Genomic DNA, 22169 nt, shown 5'->3' with positions numbered 1-22169 from the left:
CAGGTGTTCGATCATTTGCCTCTGTGAGAATACCATTGTGTAATTCAAATCAAAGCTATTCAAAATGCCTGAAATTGGTTGTACCAAAATACTAAGATTAGGAATTGGTGGTTGGTTTCATTTCCACATGGAAGCTAGCTATTCTAAGTATCGCAGTCATTCCCGGAATCGCATTTGCAGATGTATTATACGCTTATACTCTTACAGGTCTCACTTCCAAAAGTCGTGAATCCTATGCCAATGTTGGCATCATCGCTGAACAGGTAATCTGCTAATCTTAAACCTTAAATCTTAATAAATTAATCACTTACTTTATAAACCTAACCGGCTGGAAAGACAGTTGCGGTGGTTGGTGGTAGTGGGTCCGGTAAAAGCACATTTGTTTCTCTAATCGAAAGGTTTTATGAACCTAATCAAGGTATATATATATATATATATATATATATATATATATATATATATATATATATATATATATATATATCTTTAATCTTACTACATGTTTCTTATTTCTTTTTCACTTAATAGTTAATAGAGCTCCTCTTAATGGTTAACTATTCAGACGCTCCTTTTTACCTTTTCATCTTGTCTGGCCATTTTACCCTTTCTCTGTATATAGCTCTTACTCTGTTCTCATGTATGACCATTATACCCTTTCTTCATATGTTGTTGGGTTAGTTGATGAATGGGCTGCACATTTCTTTGAGGAGCTTGACTATATTAATGAGGGTGAAAATGGAACATTATACCCTAGCTATTCTTGATTTTGGTAAGAATTAATTATTTTATTCTTTAATTCTTTAATTATTTAATGTTTCCATTGTTGTGGTAATGGTGTAATGGAGGAGCATAACCAGGTGCCACCTGCTGTCCATACCCAGAAGCCGGCGGAGGAGGAGCGTAACCACCAGGGTGATTATACCCATCGTTATTAACAGGAGCAGGGGCAGTAGTACCATACTGAGGGTAAGGTTGTTGGGTGGGCCCAATTGACATAGGGTAAGGCTGTTGCTGCTGCTAACGAGGTGGAGGTGGTACGTAAGGCTGGCCATAGGGTCCCTGCTGATGTGGTGGCATATTGTAGGCAAGGGGCTTACCATACTGATCAAGAAAAAAAAAAGCACAACAGACACTTGTCTTGTCTTGCCTCTTTCCTTTTTTCTGCTCGTTGATCGCTCCTAAAAGTGAAACCTGTAGAGCCCTTATTGACACTTGATGTCATTGTAGTTTGCTTAATCCTATAAATGTAAAGAAAAAGTTTAAAAAAAAGATTGGAATGGAATCCAATTCCAAATCCTATGGAATTATATATTCCAAACCTGTTGGCAGATTTCTTCTCCAACATCAAAGACTTGGTTTCCATTGGTTTTAAAGATTTATATTCTTTCACAATGCTGCAAATATTACAATATATATGAAATGAGTAAATGACACAACTTGTATAACCACAAGAAGACAAATTATTTAAAGTAAAATGCCAAAAAAAATGATACCTTTTATTTAGAGGAATACTTTTGCCTTCACAAAACTCATACTTGATTCCTAACATAAGATATTCATGATTCATCCATGTGATTTTAATAGTTTTATGTCAAAAGAAAAAAAGAGAAAGTGATAAATATAGTAAAAGAAAATGTTAAATGTTAACACTCACTTCTGATTTTCTAGTTTTTCTCACAGAATGTGCAATGGGAGTAGCAGGTTGAGGTGCCTTCTTTTCTTTTTCCTTCATGTGTAAATTAGTAAGTTAATAAACGAGAAAGCTTCAACAAATATTAATTTTTGTTTTTGTTTTATATTTGGGACAATGTTATTAAGTATTGTTTGATGGTTATTATTGCTCACTGTAATGTAATCGTGGTGCTTCTATGTCAAGTAACATATAATGTATGGTTTATTTATTTTTCAATAGGCATGATAAAAACTTACCTTTAGAGCATTAACAACAACAAACATATTAGCACCACCTTACTTCATTTGTTGTATTTCAGATTTTAAAAATATTCCTGAAAGAATTTATGATGTTATGGAGGATCCAAGGTTTGGTCCAATGTTGCTTTTGGGGGCATTGATGTACAACATTCAACCCCAGACCGTATTTCAAGTTATTCATTGATTGGCTGCTTGACCTTAGTACCCTTGATCCGGTTTTTGAAGGTGAAAACTTTCAGGTGGGTATTCACTTTTCTCTTTTCTCTATCATATCATCTTGTATTGTATTGCATCTTAAGTTACCGATTTGCCCTGTGCAGGTTCTGACAGCTCTAGCAACCTCCTTCCATGCCCTACAGCCTCTCAAAGTTCCTGCATTCAGGTTATTCTCTTAGAAAAGAAATTGTCAAAGGAGAATTTAGTCATGGGTTTCTTTTAATGTTGTACATGTTTTGTTTTCTATAATAAATACTATGCAATATTAGCAATATATTATATTTACTTACTATTGGAATGATTATTTGTATTTGACATATTAGTGCAATGAGTTATCTTTATTGTTTATGATATTTTATTTTGTATTATCAGACTTTTAATGTGTTATTTAATTTGAAAATTAGTAAATCTATCAAAAATATATAATTTTAAAAACATTTAAAATTATGACACACAAAAATGCGTGTCTTCTTCCTTTATGACAGGGGATTCCTTGATACGCATTGTGTGTCATAAACACGTGCGTCGTAAGGTTACGACACGCAAATGCGTGTCGTCTTCCTTTATGACACGACCTTCCTTGATACGCATTGAGTGTCATAACTGTGCGTCGTAAATGTGTGTCATAAATGCGCGTCGTAAATAGATGACGCACAAAAGAGTGTCGTCTCTCGTTATGACAGGGCCTTCCTTGACACGCATTTGCGCGTCGTCTGAGCGTTTTACGACACGCATTGCGCGTCGTAAAAGGCTGTTTTTCTAGTAGTGAAACATGCTACATGCATATTTATAATTTACATTAGTGGTCTTATTACAAAAGACTAGATACAAACCGACTATTAAGGTTTTTACAAAGTTTCATAAAATACATAACTACCCAGGAATTTATAACACATATACATATACATATATATATATATATATATGTATGATAAGTACAAACATAGTAGTGTTAACTATTCTAAGTCTTCCAACAAAACATGTTTACTCTGGATGCTTATCACCTAAAATAGTTAAACACTGAGAGGGATAAGCGGGTGACGCTTAGTGAGTTCAATAACATTTACAATATAACATTATGCCATATATATATATATATATATATATATATATATATATATATATATATATATATATATATATGACAGAAAAAAGAGGAACAAAGAACAACAAAGGCATATGTGTATCATATGGCAGGCTTTCCATATTAACCAATGATTAGATTCAAAGATTTACAATCAATGAGACACAATAATTTCAACATGATATACATCATAAAGCTTCAGCCCAAGTGGCACAGAAAATAAACAATTTCTGATTATCATTTTGCTAGAATATACAGGCTTTCAACCCTACCTAGCCCTATGCCAATACCAAAAGTGATACGAGTCATGCTCTACATGGACAAAGGCACAAAGCCAATACCAAAAGTGATACGAGTCATGCTCTACATGGCCAAAGGCATAATACCAATACCAGAATAATACGAGAAAGCACATTGCACATATAACACATAACATACAATTGTCCCTATATTGAACTCACCGTGAAATAACCGAATGTTGCGATGAAATTACCCCCTAAGTGCGTTTTTGACGGTAAAATATGACTAGACACTGTGCAGTTAACGATTGTCGGCTCGGGAAAATGGATCAAAATCAGCAATACGGGAGAGAGGGTTGCGTTTTTGTGTAAACGGAAACAAGAGGGATGATCCTCTATTTATAGGTCAAAAAATTCAACTCTCACGTCGTGAGCCATATAAGCTCATGTCATGGGTTTGTCCGGATCAGCTAGTAGGCTTGCCGCGTGTCTTCTAGGCTTGAGTGGTGTCGATCAACTACTTCACGTCGTGAGCCATACTTGCTCATGTCGTGAGTTTGGTCAGACCTCGAAGTTTGTGTTCCGAACTTCAGAAATTCATATCTTTCGTATACGAACTCCATTTTTGACGTTCTTTATATCCACACGTAGGTGAGATTATACTCTACAACTTTCGTTTAGAATCCGTCGGCTAATTTTGAATTTATTTTTAAAGTTATATTTTTAATAGGCCGGGACAGGAAAAGTCCATAGAAAATTCATAACTTCTTCATCCGATATCCGTTTTCATCTGTCTTTTTACCGTTGAACTACTCTTGACGGGATTTTCGATTCTCGTTTATGTTGTGTCGGCTAAAGATTGCTCGATCTATAAACCGAATTTCGGGTTTTACACTGCTATGCCAAATCCTTAGAAAAATCATAACTTTTCGCTCGGAACTCCGTTTTCGATGAGGTTTTCGCCTATTCGTTTCTAACGAAATAATTTACAACTTTCAATAACATCAATTTTACTTATTTCCAACTTAAATGTTATATTTTCGTTAATTTCGATAGTTGACTTTTTAATCGGAATCACATAAGACTTCCCAACACTTCCAATACTTTCCGAATGATTCTAAACATAGTTTTACTTCAAATCTCATAAAACTATCTTGTTAGAACTCAACGCTCAAAACCATATAATATTTAATAATATTCATTTTTAAGCTAACAAGCTTACAAAACACGATAACTGAACAAGGTTATTAACGTGTATGTTACAGTGTGATACAATTAGAGAGATTCTGGTTTGGGTCCTCTCATCCAAGCAACTTCATGGAGGATCAAAATCTCAAGCATGGAGATCAAGGGCTACACAAGAGGTATGTTTTTCTTCTTTGCTTTATGTTTTCATAGGTTAGATGTAATTAGCATGAAACCATAGATCCATAGGTTGCATGTACACTTATGTATATCGTAGTTTCGATTTTTTCCGCTACCAAGTTTAGAGTGTATTTAATGCGTAGAAAACCCAACACTTCGCCCCGTGATAGTCCGGAACTCCACATGCCATAAATGAATGCGCCCCTACCAAGGCCACCATCTCAGAACGAAAGGCGCTCAACCGCTCATCCAGAATCTCCAGAATGCCCTCCTTGACCGTACCAAAGATCATAGGAGTCTGCTCAAGAATTCAACGCGTAATATCAGACGAGATGAACTCCCTAGTTTGATCATCTAGTTGCCCGAATCCAAAACCAGAAGCCAAACCCGAGCCCTCTCCAACACCAGAACTGCCAACAAGTCTGCCTCGCAATGTCACCATACTGAAAATAGACCATATAAATCATCAGAATATATCGAGGTATCACAATCTTTTCAAGTTTCCTGGTTTCATCGCTGCTCTCATTGACTCGAGTACGGATCATCTGCTTCCAGTAGTATCAGCCCGTACTACCTTCCACATCTATCTGTACTTTCCTCAAGGATTGCCTCGATTCCGCCAAGTCACCTTATATCCATACAATCAACCCTCCTCAAAATAAGGCTCCCAGCACTAGATCTCATCCTATAGGTTTTCCTAGGGAAAACTCCACACCACTCTCCGCCATTAGCTGCAGAAGAAACTACCGCTAACTTCCTCTAACTAGCTCACGAATACAATTACGTAGCAACAAAACCAGATAATTCTTCGAATGAAAGGTCTCACACTACAACGACTGTACTCGGACAAGATCTGCGCAATAGATTTAAAACCTAACCTTCTAAAATTATTTAGTTCCCATAATATGTAACTTAGTATATTCAGTTACTATTTAGCTGAAGCTAGTGAGAAATCCTAGAAATCACAAAGCAAGCAGCATTCGAGCATCAAGTAATCAGAACCAAGCATCACCTAATCAGGCCATCATATCATTGACTGCTCAATACTACCATGCAAGTCTACAAGCTCATACAATATGCATACAAAGGTATCTCTCCTAGCATTCTATTATGCAAAAACTAAGCAGATCCTTAGCCCTAACTAGCATGTGATTCACAGATCAAATCATATCAGATAACATGTGTGGGTATTTGGGAAAACTTACCTGAGCTCGGTCAATTACATACACCACACCCTTTCTTGTCTTAGAAAATTCCTTTCTTTAAAACATTTCTTTTTGAAAAACTTTACCAAATCATCAGTTTGAGTTCTGACACACCCGAGAGTATGTCCGAATCCCTCAAACCAAGGCTCTCATACCAACTTGTAACGTCCTATAAATAAGACCCAAAATGTTTTCATTTTTAGATTAATAAAACAACAACCCAAAACATTGTTATAAAACCAAGATTATCAAATGTATCAATACATCATCAATATCAGAGTAAATCAAGAAAATGCGGAACGAGGTGGTGTGTGCTCTACAATCATCACGAGCTCTTCCCTTTGGAACTAGAAGTACATGAAACATAAATTGAAAACCGTAAGCACAAAGCTTAGTATGTTCTCTAAAATACCACATACCATACATATATAAACACATAATGGGCCCCGCCCAATGAGTGTATCGGTCCCCGCCCACTGAGTATAACGGGCCCCGCCCAAAACTCACATATCGGGCCCCTTTCATTGAGTATATTGGGCCCCGCCCAAACTCGCATAACGGGCCCCCCAACATATAAATCATATAAGCACATACACATACAAGAGTCACACAGACATCTAGTATCCTAACATCACTGATCATGGGCCAACATTGGTGCCTTAGACCCGCTAATCATGGTGAGGAAACTCACCTCGCACTGTCGAATCTCACAGAAAGAATCTTTGGCTGCTGGCCCGCTAAAATCCCCCGCTACCAATCACAAAATAATCATCCAATCAATAATTGGATCCCAACCCACACAAAGAGTCTAAACTAGGGTAAAAGACCTTTCCAAGAGAACCCAAAGCCTAGGCCCAATCAAATAGTCCAAAAGCCCAAATTCCAAAATGATCACCTCAAGCCCGATTATGGCCCAATTTTCCAAATTGGGCCCAAATCTCTTTCATGGGCCATTTCCAAGCGAACCCAAAACAAGCATCAACCCAAAAACCTGATGGCCCATCAAGGACCTAAACATATAAGTCCAAACATGGCCCAAACCGAAGCCCAAGCGTCTGAAGCTCAACATGCTGAGTACGCGGGGCATACTCAGCATATACGTGCAACGTACTCCCTTTAGGGCTTGTACGTTAAGCGTACTCCCCTATTTGGCCAACTTCCATTTTTCCAGCTCTTAATCGATTAAGACCTCAATCCAAACTCAGATATGACTTCCTTAAGATGGTTTATCTCGTAAAGTTGCCAAATTTACGTGCATGCATGGCTTAATGAGGCTCTTATAGCTCAAAAGATCTTAACAAATGACTTAATGCATGCATGAGACCATAAAAACGATAAAGTTTGCACCTTTAAGCTTAAGGAACCCTCCAAACATCTAGATCTACAAGATTTAGATTCTAAGACGGTCTTAACTCATCAAGACCAACCAAAAGGCACTAAAATGGCCATAAACAAGTCCAAAAGAAGATCCATAGGAGAACTTGTCAAGATAAGATCTGTATACCTCAAATGACTTGCAAAAGGAGTGATGATTCTGGATCTCTAAGCTTCACGCTAAGCAATGAACCTTCCACCTTCGTCTATCCCTTCAAAATTAGCAAATAAGCACCAACTTTTCTTCTCAAGAGCTCAAAGACCCAAAATGATGGCTAAGGGTCGAAATTTAGGGTTTAGGAGGTATGGAGGCTAATAAAGAGGCCACCCCTAGGGACTTAAGGAGCTTATATAGGGTGAAACACCCTAAAATTTGGGTTTCATTAAACCCTCGTACGCCCATCGTACGAGGCTCGACTCTGCGATCAGACTTCCCTCTTAGTACGCTAAGCGTACCATGTGGTACGCCCCACATACTAGCTTCTCAGCTAGTACGCTAAGCGTACCCTATGGTACGCCCCACATACTAACCCCAAGGACCAAATTTCAATATTTTAAATAAAAAGGGCTAAAAGAAAACATACCCAATTCAAGTGTTACATCATTACAAAATCAAACTTGTTCCCTCATCTTTGTTCTTTTTCCCTCTTGGAAAACTCCAACCTGTTCCCTTCCACTGTTTCACTAGAAAACACGACATAGCAAGATATTAAAGATGAAAAACATGGGTGGCTCAAAAGGATAAAAAAAGAGAAGAAAAAGCATTACCCTTTCATATGTTTAGTCCAAGATAATTACACCAGTTACAGATGTTGGACCTTGTATGATATAAAATCTCTAGATATCTCATGTGTAAGGAACATACGGTTTCAAGGCCTCACAACTGTTGAACACTAAGATAATTTAAGGAAAACACAAGCAATGGCCCCAAAATGAGAGGACATATGTAAGAATTTACACAAAGACAAAGGATACGTAAAGATGTAATAGAACCAATGTGCATACTCCGTAAGAAATAAAATCCTCTCAAATGAAGTTGTGTGTAAATAAAACTATTAATGAAGATTCAATAATTGAATTGGGATGTTCGAATTAGAAGAGTGAGGATGTCTCTTTGTGTTCTAGAATCTTGTATTATGAAACAGTTTTGTTGTATTATGGAGACATACATATGGCACTCCTTGTGATGATGAATGATAAATTAGAGAATGGGATTTATTTTTCACTAGGCGAATGCGTGCGCGTTGTGCATAATACAACAATATATTTGAAATATTTACAAATATATGTTTTTTAAATATATCAATGACATTGTTGTTAGCTCTAATATAATAAATCTTACAATAAGTTGGTATAAACATTGTTTGTCTTGAATTATATGATAATATAGACATCTTTTACAATTCTATAATCTCAAATGTCTCGATGGCCTCAATCTGTGTGTTACTCATGAATAAAATTAAATATAATATAGGGTTTAATGATATTTATAGTTTTTGTTATGATTAGTTAATTTTAAAAGGTTTATTTGCTTAAGATTTTAATTTTTGTCATTGTAATTATTTAAAACATCAAACATTGTTTTTATTTTTAAAGGTAACAATATAATTTTTATATATAATGTCTAGTTTTAACTATTGTAGTTGTAAGTTATTTAAAACAACGTATTTGAAAACTCTTAATTATTTTAATTTGGTTTACGTAATTTAACATTTTTGAAATTTATTTGATGAATATTGTTAGTTTCTTTAAATGTAATTATTTAAGACAACAAACATTTTTTTTGTTTTTAAAGATAACACTATAACTTTTTATATAATATTATTTTTAACTATTCTTATTGTAAGTTATTTTTAAGCTACTTATTTGAAAATTCTTAATGATTATTAAAATAGTTTCATGGTTTTTTTTTGTTAATTTAGAATTACAATTTAGCTTTAACACTGTAATTTATAACTTTTAACTATTTATAAAATAGTCTCTCGGTTTTTTTCAAGTTTAACTGAAATTTTGATTTAAGTTAACCGTTTAATATTATATTGAATTTAATAATTTAACTATTTTACATAAAATCATAAATTATACCAAAGCTGTGACTTTAAATTGATAATTGCTCACAACATATCTAAAATATTAAAAAGTTAAAGTCATAATTTTATAAATAAAAATAAAATATTATATTTTAATATTGTAGTTTAGTTAATTTATGATTAGAATTTAGTTTTTACATTAATTTAACATTATTAATCAATTTATAATAATTATTAGTAGGGTTTATTTGTTTTCAATATCTCTTAATTTAAATTAGGGGCATAATTGTCAACTAGCTATAAAATGGTGTGGATGGATAACAAAATACCGTGGAAAAATCAATCCCTTTTAGTATATAGTAAATTACGACCATCAATTGATAATGGGTACTTATTGGTTTTTACTTTGACTAAACTGCAAATTTGGTCCCTGTGGTTATCAAAAAAATGTGGATAGAGTCCAAAATCTTTTCAACTTGCACCATCGGTCCAAAATCGGATCTTTTTTGTGGATATGGTCTCTGTCAAACTTAAAATGACGATTATACCCTTTTAATTTGTTTTTTTACAATTTTTTTATGTTTCAGCCTTTATTTTAATATTTTGATAATTAAAAAAATAAGAAAACCCTAGCCTACCCCCATTTCACCGAACCCCCGTCCCCTCTCTCCCACACCTCTCTCCCTCTCACACACACATACACACACAACTCCTATTTGTACTTATTTCTCTCCGGGATCCACTTAATACGAGGTAAATCATTAAAAATGGTCATTGATTACAAAACAGAGCAATCCATATAATAAATACACTACATGGTTCACAAGAAATGTAAATGCATATTTACCAGCTGGTGGATAATATGCTTTGTAGCCATGGACAACAAACATGAGAAAATCCTACTTGACATTTTAACAAACACTCGGTGGGCAAAAAGAAATGATCTTGAATTCAATTGCTCGGGATCATGTTAGATGACCAAAAACACAATCAATCGGGTGTATAGCTTCCGAACAAATATTTTATTCTGTAACTATTGTAAAATCATTAGAGGATAAAGGATAAAGGATAAAGGAATTTTGAAGTATCTTCAAACCAAAGTGACTTAATTTAAGTTCATCCTCACCACCTATAAAAGAAAAAAAGATAAAGATTCCCTTGGAGGCTAAAAGAAATCATTTTACACATAGGCAAAGTGGTCAATTCTTACTTCTTCGCCAAGAAGGTATCCCAATTCACCTAAATAAAGAAAAAGAATGCGCACAATGGAAAGATATATGATAAAGATGACAAAATAATATTGTTACTTTTAGCATGAAATAAAATATGAAGCAATTGCAATATATTTTATTATTTTATATATATTATATCGACATCGTTTTTAACAACTTTTAGTGATTTAAATGTTCATATTTTTTGTCTTACTTAAATGTACGGACACAAATGATAAACTCTTGAATAAAAACAAAACATGTAAACTTTAAATTATTAAAAAAGTTATGAGGTTGTATAATAAATTGGTATTATGGGTTTTCTGTATGATGTTCCTAATTTTATGAAGCTTTATTAGTGTAATTTATTAAATTACTTTCTACTTAATTTCTATAACTTTTTATTTACTATTTGGTTAGCAACTATTATAATGTTTTCGTACCATTTTGGTATAGAAGATTAACCTATTTTTTTAACATCAAGACAAATATATTGTTAATGAATATTCTCACCATGCTTTAGGCCAATGGGATGTTGGTGGAAATAACTTCAATAATAAAGAGTAAGATTGAAACATACATATAGTAACATTTTTTTTAAAAAAATTAATTTTATAGCAGTTATTAACTTATCAATGATTACAATGATTAATATATGTTTATACAAAAATAAATTCAGATTTTAATATTGTCCCTAGGTGAATACGATCATCACATACACAAAACATTCTTTTTAATGTTCACCGGAATAAATTCATACGTTTTGAAAGAATCTTGATAAGAAATATAAATTGGCCTTAGAGATCTAAATGAAAGTCGTAGAATACGTTAAACCGAGAGCGTGCATAAAAAGAACGTCTAAATCTGACTTCGTATGAGGAAGTTATGATTTTTCGAAGTTTCAGCATTAGCAGTATGCAGCCCGAAACTCGAGATTGAGGTCGAGCGATATTTAGCCAAAACTTTCTAAATGAGAATTGAAGATCTCATCAATAGTAGTCCAACGAGAAAAAGACAGACGAAAACGGAGTTCAGATGAAGGAGTTATGAATTTCGAACGGAGTTTTCCTGTCCCGGCCTACTAAAAATAATATATTAATAATATATTAAAATTAAAGTCAAAATTAGCCAACGGAGTCTAAACGAGAGTTGTAGAGCATAATCTCACCTACGCGTGGATATAAAGAACGTCGAAAACGGATTTGTATGCGAAAGTTATGAATTTCTGAAGTTCGGGGCGCGAAACCCCAAAACTGTCGGAGTTCACGACGTCAATACAGTGTTCACGACGTGAACTCAGTATTTATGACTTCTGGAGCCTGACAGACGCAAGTGGCGATGATGCACCTGATGACTATTGAATTCACGACGTGAGAGCTGAAAAATGACCCTATAAATAGAAATCGAGGGTCAGCCGATTTTGGTTGCTCTATCTCTTCTCTCCCACTCCCGATACCCTCTCTAAGCCCTATTAAAACCCCCCGAAGCCCCGGTATCATCCCGAGACCCGAAGCAAGTCCCGGAGCCCGAAGATCCCGAGAAGAAAAGAGTTTCCGAGCCGAAGCTCTGCCCACGAGAAGCCCGGTGTGTGAAGATCCCCCGGTTTCACCGAAGAAATACTAATCTTAGAGCCGTAGTGCTGCCCGATCATCTTCTGATCAGGTGAGTGTGTAGTTACTTTCTTCTACCGCATAAATATGAAGTATTTGCTATGAAATACGTGTTATGTGTTTATACGTTGTTTGTTTACTTGAGATGGTTGTTGGAATGAATGTTTTATACATGTTTTTAAATGAACTAAACCATATATGTAATTTATATCTACGAATATGTCGGGTAAAACATGGGTAGATAAGTGATGTGGTATGAAAGATGTTATAGATAATCTTAGCAGATGCGCTAAATAGTAAATGTCATAATACTAGCAGATGCGCTTATAGGATAATCCTGGCAGATGCGCTTATAGGATAAGGTCGGCAGATGCGCCAAATAGAGAATGTCATAATACTAGCAGATGCGCTTATAGGATAATCCTGGCAGATGTGCTTATAGGATAAGGTCGGCAGATGCGCCAAATAGAGAATGTTGTAATCCTGGCAGATGCGCATAAAGGATAATGTTGGCAGATGCGCCTAATAGTGTATGTCGTAATCCAGGCAGTGGCGCCTAATAGTGTATGTCGTAATCCAGGCAGTGGCGCCTAATAGTGAATGTCGTAATCCTGGCAGAGGCGCTTAAAGGATAAAGTTGGTAGATGCGCCTTATGTAGCAATGGATTTTGTGCCAAGTCCTTAGGTCGATCCTTAGGAATGAATGAATGAAGGATAGTTGATTCTTAGGGTAAAACCTTAAGAAATAAAGAAGATAATGGGGATGGGTAATTGGGTTGATTGTTTGATGATTAAATATAATAATTATATTATTGTGGGTTGAAAACCCTATATGCTCACCAGGCTCCCAAGCCTGACCCACTCAGTTTTTCTGTATTACAGGTAGTGGAAAAAGAGCATAGTTGGACGATGACGAGGGATTTTGGATTATAGATCAGTAGTTATAAATAACTGTTGTAAGGTCTATTTTATATTGTTTATGCTTTTGGTTTGTATCGAAACATGACATCCCGAGATTTTATTATTTAATGAAAAGTACATTCTCTTTGAGAAATGTTTTGATAAAATTTTATCATATCTTGTTTGGTAACAAATTCCACAACCGTTTTCTTTAAAGGATTACTCTGATTTATAAAACAAAGCATAAACAAATCGGTCTTTTCTGGCCGAGAAATTGGGGATGTCACAGTCAATGGTCGTGTTCTTGGGTGTCTCCGGTGGTGACTGGTGGCTTATTTGGGATGTGGTAGTGATGGGTGGTTTTTGAGTTTGGATTTGAAGAAGGGATGAGGTTATGAAGGGAGTGGTGGAAGGTTCATCCATGGAGAGAGAGAGAGAGAGAGAGAGAGAGAGAGAGAGACGGTGGGGTGGGATGGCGTAGGTAGATATTTTTATTTTTTTTAATTATTCTGATATTAGGAAAACATAAAAAAATTGTAAAAAACAAATTAAAATGGTATAATCGTCATTTTAAGTTTGACAGGGACAATATCCACAAAAAAGATCCGATTTTGGACCGATGGTGCAAGTTGAAAAGATTTTGGACTCTATCCACATTTTTTTGATAACCACAGGGACCAAATTTGCAGTTTAGTCTTTTACATTTTATGCAGGTAAGCCTTTAAGGATAAACTAGGGGGAGAGCTATATCAACTATATCAGAGCTTGATATGAACCAGGATTTAACTACAAATTTAAGACATTATCCTAGACATGCTCATATTATATACTCCCTCCATCCCAAAATTATTGTCCACAGACAAAAAACACACAAAATAAGAAAGTATTAATTACCACTAACTTATAAAATAAAATGACAGTGTTGTCCTTACTTTGCATTTAAGTAATAATGAGTGGGTATTTTGGTAAAAATATTATTTATTTTTAGAAGTTGACTATTATCTTGGGAAAAACCAAAAAGGAAATACGGACTATAATTTTAGGACGGACGGAGTATTTACTAAACAACAGATATCCAAATCAGTGCGTTGAATGACAAAGACCCCGATATTGACATAACTCAAAATTAAATATTCTTCTCAATGAGTCAATAGAGATATGATCATATTATGCACATGTAGAACCCCACCCCCACCCAACCACCACATAAACTCGGTTGTAAAAGTAAACCCCACACTAATAAACAAGACACTGTCAAAGGGTTAAAGTGCTTGTTGATATACCAATATAGAAAACATTCTTGCTTTTTTATTTCTTTATAGTTAAATGTTTCTTGATTAGGTGTTTCTTTGAAATTCTTGAAATACCCATTTGAAAAAGATTGTCAGTTTTTTTGTTTCTTTGATTTTAATGTATTCTTGATGATAACAAAATACAAAACTTGGTTTGTTTGTTTTTTGTCATATTGGAAATATTTATATAGTTTACCCTTTTAGACAAGTTACACAGGAAGAATGATAGAGTACAAATTCCTTGGGCTAGGTATTTATACATTGACTATTCACTTGAACTTGATTATGTAATTCTCAAGTTTGGTTATTAAGTAAGTTAATATTTACAAGGTTTTCATTTTTTCTTAAGTATCGGCTTAATAGTATTGTTTCTTTCTCCTGATTTACAAGAGGTGTTTAGTAAGAAGGATCATGTTAATTGGACTCTATGCAATTGTCAACACTTTTAGTTTTTTTTAGAAAAATATTCTTTCCCAGGGACAACTGAATCTTGTTATATTCAAACCACAATGATATATTTTGTTATAAAAATCCAATTGTAATGTCTAATACAATTATCCTCTCAAACAATCATCTGAAAAAAAAAAAAAAAAAGTTGGCGTTGAACTTATAAAACACCTTAAAGTATATACATGTTTATATACTTTAAGGTGTTTTCTAAGTTTTTTAATGTCAATTTTTTAGATGGTGTTTACATAACATTTTTGTGTTATGCAACAAAAAGAACGGTTGACTTTTGTTTTTTGTTAAAAAAATGCATATCAAGTTTGTAATAAATAAACTTGGTATTATAGCTTATATAATTCTAAATCAACCAAAACATTTTTTTTGCTTGTTTTTTTTCACATGATTCAGGAAGCATATTTTCCAATTTATTAGCAACTTTCCATCACTAAGACCTTATTTAGAACGATGGACAAAACATCAAGATTGCTTGAAATCGGCTTGTCCAAATAGGAAATTTCTATATCCATTGAGAAAATGGTGAGTATATCTTCATAATATTTCACATAATATCACAAACTTTCTAGAAAATGTTTTTAAAATCTCAAATCCTTTTAATTCATGCGTAGTTTTTTAGGTCATTTCAAACCAAGAAGTAGTCAAATCATTTTTTTAGGTCATTTCAAATCAAGAGGTAGTGGACACGGCAATAAGGATCAATGGGCAATGAAAGAACAAGTGGCTAAAGCCCTTGAATTTAGAAATAAAAAATGTATTTCATGATTAATCCCACTAGCCCCTCAGAGGTTGGTGAGAAATCATAACAGGAAATCATAATGGACTTTTATTTTCTTCTTATTCATGCCTTATACATTGAAAATTACAGTACTTTTTTGGTTTATAACACAATATATTGAGAGTTATATAAAAATACTCAAATGAACATCCATATCATGTTTAATACGGGCTCAAATTTTTTTAGTATATACTCCGTGTTTGTATATATATATATATATATATATATATATATATATATATATATATATATATATAAATATATATATATATATATATATATATATATATATATATATATATATATATATATATATATATATATTGATGCTAGAAGGTAGGTGCTAAGTTGGCCAATGTTACAAGCAAATTATTTATTCTCTGAACACGAGACACAGCCTCCACTTTTGACTCTTATATATTAAGCATCTTAAGGTTTTTTATATGACTCCTTCATTTCTAGCAAGCAAATCAAGTTGTGTGTTCAACAGAAAAAACAAGGTATATATTGCCATTTATCTTTATATCTTTCTCCCTCTCACTAGCTCTCTTTATATAAATATTTATGTATATACATATGTTTTTATTAAGTGGAGAAAACTACATGTTCATGCTTATAAAAGATTTTGATGGACATTATCGCCTAGGAAACAAGGCCCTAATTAACGGTCATGTCATTGCATTGTTGTATTTCTAGTGATGCGTGTAGACTGTAGTCGTGTATATATGCACGGGGGATAATAGTAGGCATATATATAATTCATGGAAGTATTATGATCTTGTAGGAATTCGATCAGTTATAATGAATGCATATTATACACAGAAAAAATTATTAAGATACAAAGAACTTATTATACTGATGCAAGAAAAAAGATAGACTAACAATCTAGGGAAATTGACCACTGGAAAAAGCCACGAAGAAAAACCTTCGTGTTTGAACCCCTACATTAGTTAGGCATGGACATTAGATACATCCACAAAAATTATCGTATATGTAATTATAATTCTAATCTGACCCTGACAGTTTACTTTCAAAATCAAAGTTTAAAGCTTATATTATAATTTTACAATCAAATAATGAATTATACTGTCGAAATCAGATTTTTTTAGTATGACTGATCGATAGTTGATTTTTACTTAATAAACAAGTCTATTATTTGTTGAAAAGAAAATATTCTTTGTAAAGCAAAAACCATAATGTTGAAAAAAAAAGTTATAGTTTATAGTTTATACCAATAACATGTTTCAATTCCACATATATAGATTGACGATATCAAAACCAATGGGGACGGAGATGTCTCAAAATAAAGATGTAAGAATTGAAATGCAGAGTAATCAATCGGAAATGGCCGATAACGTTAACTACAACTATGCTCGGGAGTGGGAATTCTGCATTCATTACAATGAAACCATCCAACTTTCAAAACGCAAACGACAAATGGAGAAAGTACCCCCATTGCTCTTAAAAGGAGAAAAAGGTGGAAGAAACCGCCAATGCTACGAGCCAGCGGTGGTTTCACTTGGCCCTTACCACCATAAACGAGATGACCTCGCCGCAGCCGAGAAATACAAGCTAATAACCCTCGAGGAGTATAGTTTGAGCTCCAAAAAGACCATGGATTCATTATACAATAAAGTGTTTGAGGTAGTACAAGATGCTAGAAAGTGCTATGTCGATGGTTCTACAGATGAATACAACGACAATCAGTTTAATCAAATGATGTTGCGTGATGGTTGCTTCGTTTTGTTCTTTATAGATTGCATTGCTAGCCGACCGAACACTATGTTGATGCTAAATAATGAGTATTTAGGCGCATTGGGCTTCATGCACGTAGCTCGTGACATTTTGTTGCTCGAGAACCAAATCCCGTTTATAGTACTCCAAGTTTTGTTGGATTTGCGATTCCCAAAAGATAGAGGTGAAAGGATCTTAAATGAGTTCTTTAACTACTTGAACTATGGTGAAATAACCACGAGGGAAGAAAAAGTGCTTGAAAAGAAGCAACCTCTTCATCTTCTCGAGCTTTACCGATCCTATTTCATCTCGCTTTCCTCCTCTTTCGATGTTCATGCGAATGCTAATGCAAAATCAAATTATGTAAAGCGAAATCGATCTTTTGCGTCAGTTACAGAACTCAAAGCTAAAGGTATTTTCTTGAAACGTATTAACGTCAATGACGAGTCTTCTAACGAAGACATCAGGTTTCACTCTCATTGTTGCTATGGCGAGCTTGAGCTTGTGCGTCGGGCGGTGTACTCGAATTCAAAAGCTATATACTTGAATATGATTGCTTACGAGTTGTGCCCTCATAATCCAAATGACCTTCGAGTTTCTACTTACATTCGAGTAATGAAATCGTTGGTTATTCATCGTGATGACGTGAAGGAGTTACGAGAAAACAAGATATTGCTTCATAGTCTTGGTCGAGATGAAGATGTGGTGAAGATGTACGATGAGATTGAAACACTGGCAGTTAATGTCCACATGTTCAACCAGATTCGACGAGGAATTGAGAAGCATTGTAATAACAAGTATAAGACGTGGGCGGCGGAGTTGATTAACGTTTACTTTTGCAGTCCATGGAAGACAGTAGCTTTGTTGGTGGCTACTGCTATTCTGTTCACTAGTTTTCTGCAAACTTACTTCGCCATCAGGCCACCTCCAGATGAATCCAGTGGAGATATGCTCGAGCTTTTGAGACATTGCGTACACTCTAAGCCTCCTTCTGCACCTACTTGATCGAAAGGTGTTCATGTCACACCGAATGACCACCGCACCATGTTGCACACTCGAGTTAAGAACGTAAAAAGTATGAGATATTTTTACTTAGAGCTTATCTATAACACGTTATAACTAGTGTTATATATGTTCGATGGGTTGACAGACACAACAAGAAAAGACACCTTTAGGGACGATAAAAAGCGTCGCTAATAGTCAAGAAAGTTGCCCCTAAAGGTATTAGGGACGACATGTCGTCTCAATTGGGTCGTTGCAAATACCTCGTAGCTAATACTCCAAAGTCGTCCCTAAAGCTTATATTTCTTGTTGTGAGATGTAAAAGAAATAGATTGATTTTACTTTGTTATATAATCCTTATTTAATTTGTTCCCATATTATCATTGTCCAATAACAAATATACCCAATTAGATTACATATAAATGAATAAAAGAATAGCAATAGATTAAAAGACAATACAATAAAAGAATAACATTCGATTAAAACACAATCAAATGAAATTAAGTTCAAAATAGGAAAATATTACAAAAAAAATGTCAAAGTTATTGTTTAATTACATCCCAAATTCATTCCTACATTGTTCATTATCGTAAATGTCTTAACAAAGTAATTTGTTATTCTCGTAAGTCTCACAAAGTATATTGTTACTCAGTTACCATCTGCATCATATAAAATCAAAATAGAATAAAACAAAAGTTCATCATAAAATAATTTATTTACAATGTTTTCTATATCATAAAAAATGTGTTATAATCTGCTTAGTTGTCTTCCCATCGTCCAAGTCGGTCATAGAATTGGTCATAGAATTGTCAGAAGCATCGACTCTCGTACCGACACAAATAGTCTAAATGTAAAAGCAAAAAAAAAAGAAAAAAAAGAAAAAGAAAAAGAAAAAAACAATCCTAAGAAAATTACATATGTTAAACGATATGTTATAACTTACATAAATATATTCCCCATGTTTTACATCCGACATAAATGAATCAATAGGATCATTCCTCATGTTTTACCTCCGGCATGGATGTATCAATAAGATCGTCTTTGATATTATCACAACAATCCTGATTGGAAAAATAAAAAATGTGAATTTTCGTTTAGTGTTCATTCAAATTATACATCTCACCATCATCACTTTTTCACAATGAAGCTTAGTAAAATTGGAAACTTTGAAGTTCATTAACGGCACCATTTCATCCTACGCATATATAACCACACATGTATATAACGCATGTATATAACCACATACCTCTGACACGACCAGTTCATAAGGAAACTGAATGAGAGTTATTATCGTTCATTATTAGAAAGGAATAAACCAAATAACCATTAACGTACTTTCATTTATTTGTTTATTATTGTTTATTCTTGTACTTCAATCTTTTTTTTCTTCTTATCAATGCGTTGCATTCTACTCAATTATAGGATTATACTTTCAAAATTTTAGCTTTTGTTGCTTTCATTGTGTCATAAAATAAAATTCATAATTAAAGCAACAGGAAAAAAAATCAAATCGTTAAAAAGAACTTTGATGCAAATAAAAAGAAAAGAAAAACAATCAAAGAATGTAACAGAAGGATTGATCTATTCAACGTCTATTTGAAATGTGCGGTTATTTGCCAGCCTTCGTTTACATTAACCCAAAAATAAATATTTTAGTTTCATTTTGATGCAATCAATAACCTTTCCATAGGAAAAAATAATGTTTTAAAAATCCTTAGTCATATCTCCTTGAAACCAAACAAAAGCTATGATCGCTTCTTACAACAATAGAAAGGGCAATAATTTATGCATAAAATATGAACTTAAAATATTAAATAAAAAATCCTACTATCAAGCTATTCTATAACTGTATATGTTAATATACCCAAACTGAAGCAATTAACCCCTGTAAAGTATATCAAAATTTTAACACGGGAATATTAGTAACCTTTACTTGTTTGATTATAAACTTATAAGTAATACTTACGGCTAACAAAATTATATTTTCATTTTTACACACAAATAACAATTCTCACAAAACATACAAAATCCTAGTTTTCTATGGTTGTATGTTCTAGAAACTGAATTTACTACAATACCCTTTATGATTGCTAACTACTCGAGGGTATACTAGGAATCATGAAAGAGAATATATAAGAGAATGATCACCTTGTGGGCTTGTATCAATATTAGACTTACTTTCAGGGGTTACTGATAACACCATACATTACTTATTATCATAAAAATCATCCAACTCTTTTTGTGTTACAAATATTAGATAATGACTTAAAAGGGTAGTATATTTTTTTATTTGTACACATTTGGTCACTGAGTTTTTTTTTCGTCCACATTTACCCCCTTCAACTTGTTAAATTGTATGCATTCAGTCCTTATGACTAGCTGTTCCAGGTTAGCCGGTAAAAATGACTTAATAGGGTGATATATTTCTCACTTTGTACACATTTAATCCTTAATATTTTTGTACACATTTTCCAAAATGGCATAAAATTACATAAAATGGCATTTTCCAAAATAAGTTTTCTATAATTAATTAAGGGTATATTTGAAAAGTTTGTAAAAAAGCTCTCGAAAAGCTACTCCAAGTAGCTTTTTAAAAACTAGCTTAAAAGCTAGCTTATAAGATAGTTTTTTGGCTTAACAAACACACGACAACTTAAAAAAGTTCGAAAAATAAGCTAGCTTTTCAGCTAGCTGTGGCGTCAAACGCAGCCTAAGAGTAATCGAGGTACAACATAATAAGTTACATCTTCAGTGATATCCGCAACAAATAAGAACTCTAATGGGCCTCATAAAGGGATGTTAAATGTATGTAGGGATCCATATTATCAATTATGATATGTACTAATAAATCTATATATAATTAAATTACTAATGAGTACACACAGTTGAAAAGAAAATTGTCACAATCTTATTTTATTGAGTAAATTATACGAATGGTCCCTATAGTTTAGGGTAATTTACGTGTTTCGTCCCTAACTTATTTTTTTAACTCGGAAGGTCCCTATTGTTTGTTTTTGTTACGCGTTTGGTCCTTGTCTTACCTAAAAAGACTATTTTTCCATTTATTCTTTAATTTATTTAAATAAATACACCCCCAACCCCACCCCTCACCTTACCTTGCATACCCCACTATTTTTCCCTATTTAAATAACAGTATTTTTAGATAAGACATTGACCAAGCACGTAACAAAAACAAATAGTATGGACCAAACGCGTAACAAAAACAAACAGTAAGGACCTTCCAAATTTATAAAAAAAAAAAAAAAAAAGTTAGGGACCAAACGCACAAATTCCCCCAAACCATAGGGACCGTTCGTATAATTTACTTTATTTTATTCCTGCACGCGAATATGAGAGAAAAATAAGGCAAAACATGCAAAGAAAAATAAAGTGTTGCCTTTTTGGAATCACTAAACAATAATGAAATAACACGTTGATTTGGTAGTAATTTACTCCCTCTGTTCAACAAACCGACATATCATTTTACTTTGAGTTGTCAGTCATAGATTGACTTTTCACTCCAAGATTCATAATTTAAACCTCAAAATAATCGCAATAACCACCCATTTCAATTCTGATTCATGATCAAATGCGAGTAACTCAGACACTCCAGGCTTTTGATTTGAAAAAAAAAATCTATCAAAGAATTGGTCGCATATGATCAATTGGGATGTGCAAGGTCATTAAGAAACCTCGATTTCAGTTTTTGATTGATTATTTGTAAGCAGACCTATT

The 22169-nt window shown here is 33.6% G+C and overlaps 1 protein-coding gene across 1 annotated transcript; it reads left to right on the top strand.

Moving 5' to 3' along the window:
- The first annotated feature begins 16049 nt into the window (after positions 1 to 16049).
- On the top strand, positions 16050 to 18811 carry LOC145126036 (UPF0481 protein At3g47200-like). Its single transcript, XM_079061439.1, has 2 exons — positions 16050 to 16198; positions 16961 to 18811. Exon 2 carries the CDS (start codon positions 16980 to 16982, stop codon positions 18435 to 18437), a length of 1458 nt encoding a protein of 485 aa, XP_078917565.1. The 5' UTR covers positions 16050 to 16198; positions 16961 to 16979; the 3' UTR covers positions 18438 to 18811.
- The last annotated feature ends 3358 nt before the right edge of the window (positions 18812 to 22169 follow it).

Source organism: Lactuca virosa, chromosome 7 (assembly GCF_052849685.1).
Source record: "Lactuca virosa cultivar CGN04683 chromosome 7, Lactuca_virosa_CGN04683_v6, whole genome shotgun sequence".
In the NCBI taxonomy this organism is placed as follows: domain Eukaryota; kingdom Viridiplantae; phylum Streptophyta; class Magnoliopsida; order Asterales; family Asteraceae; genus Lactuca; species Lactuca virosa.
This window is presented reverse-complemented; position numbering and strand designations above follow the sequence as displayed.

Bases quoted from the DNA above. Each gene is read 5' to 3' on its own strand.
- LOC145126036 (XM_079061439.1), top strand. From the start codon at position 16,980: ATGGGGACGGAGATGTCTCAAAATAAAGATGTAAGAATTGAAATGCAG.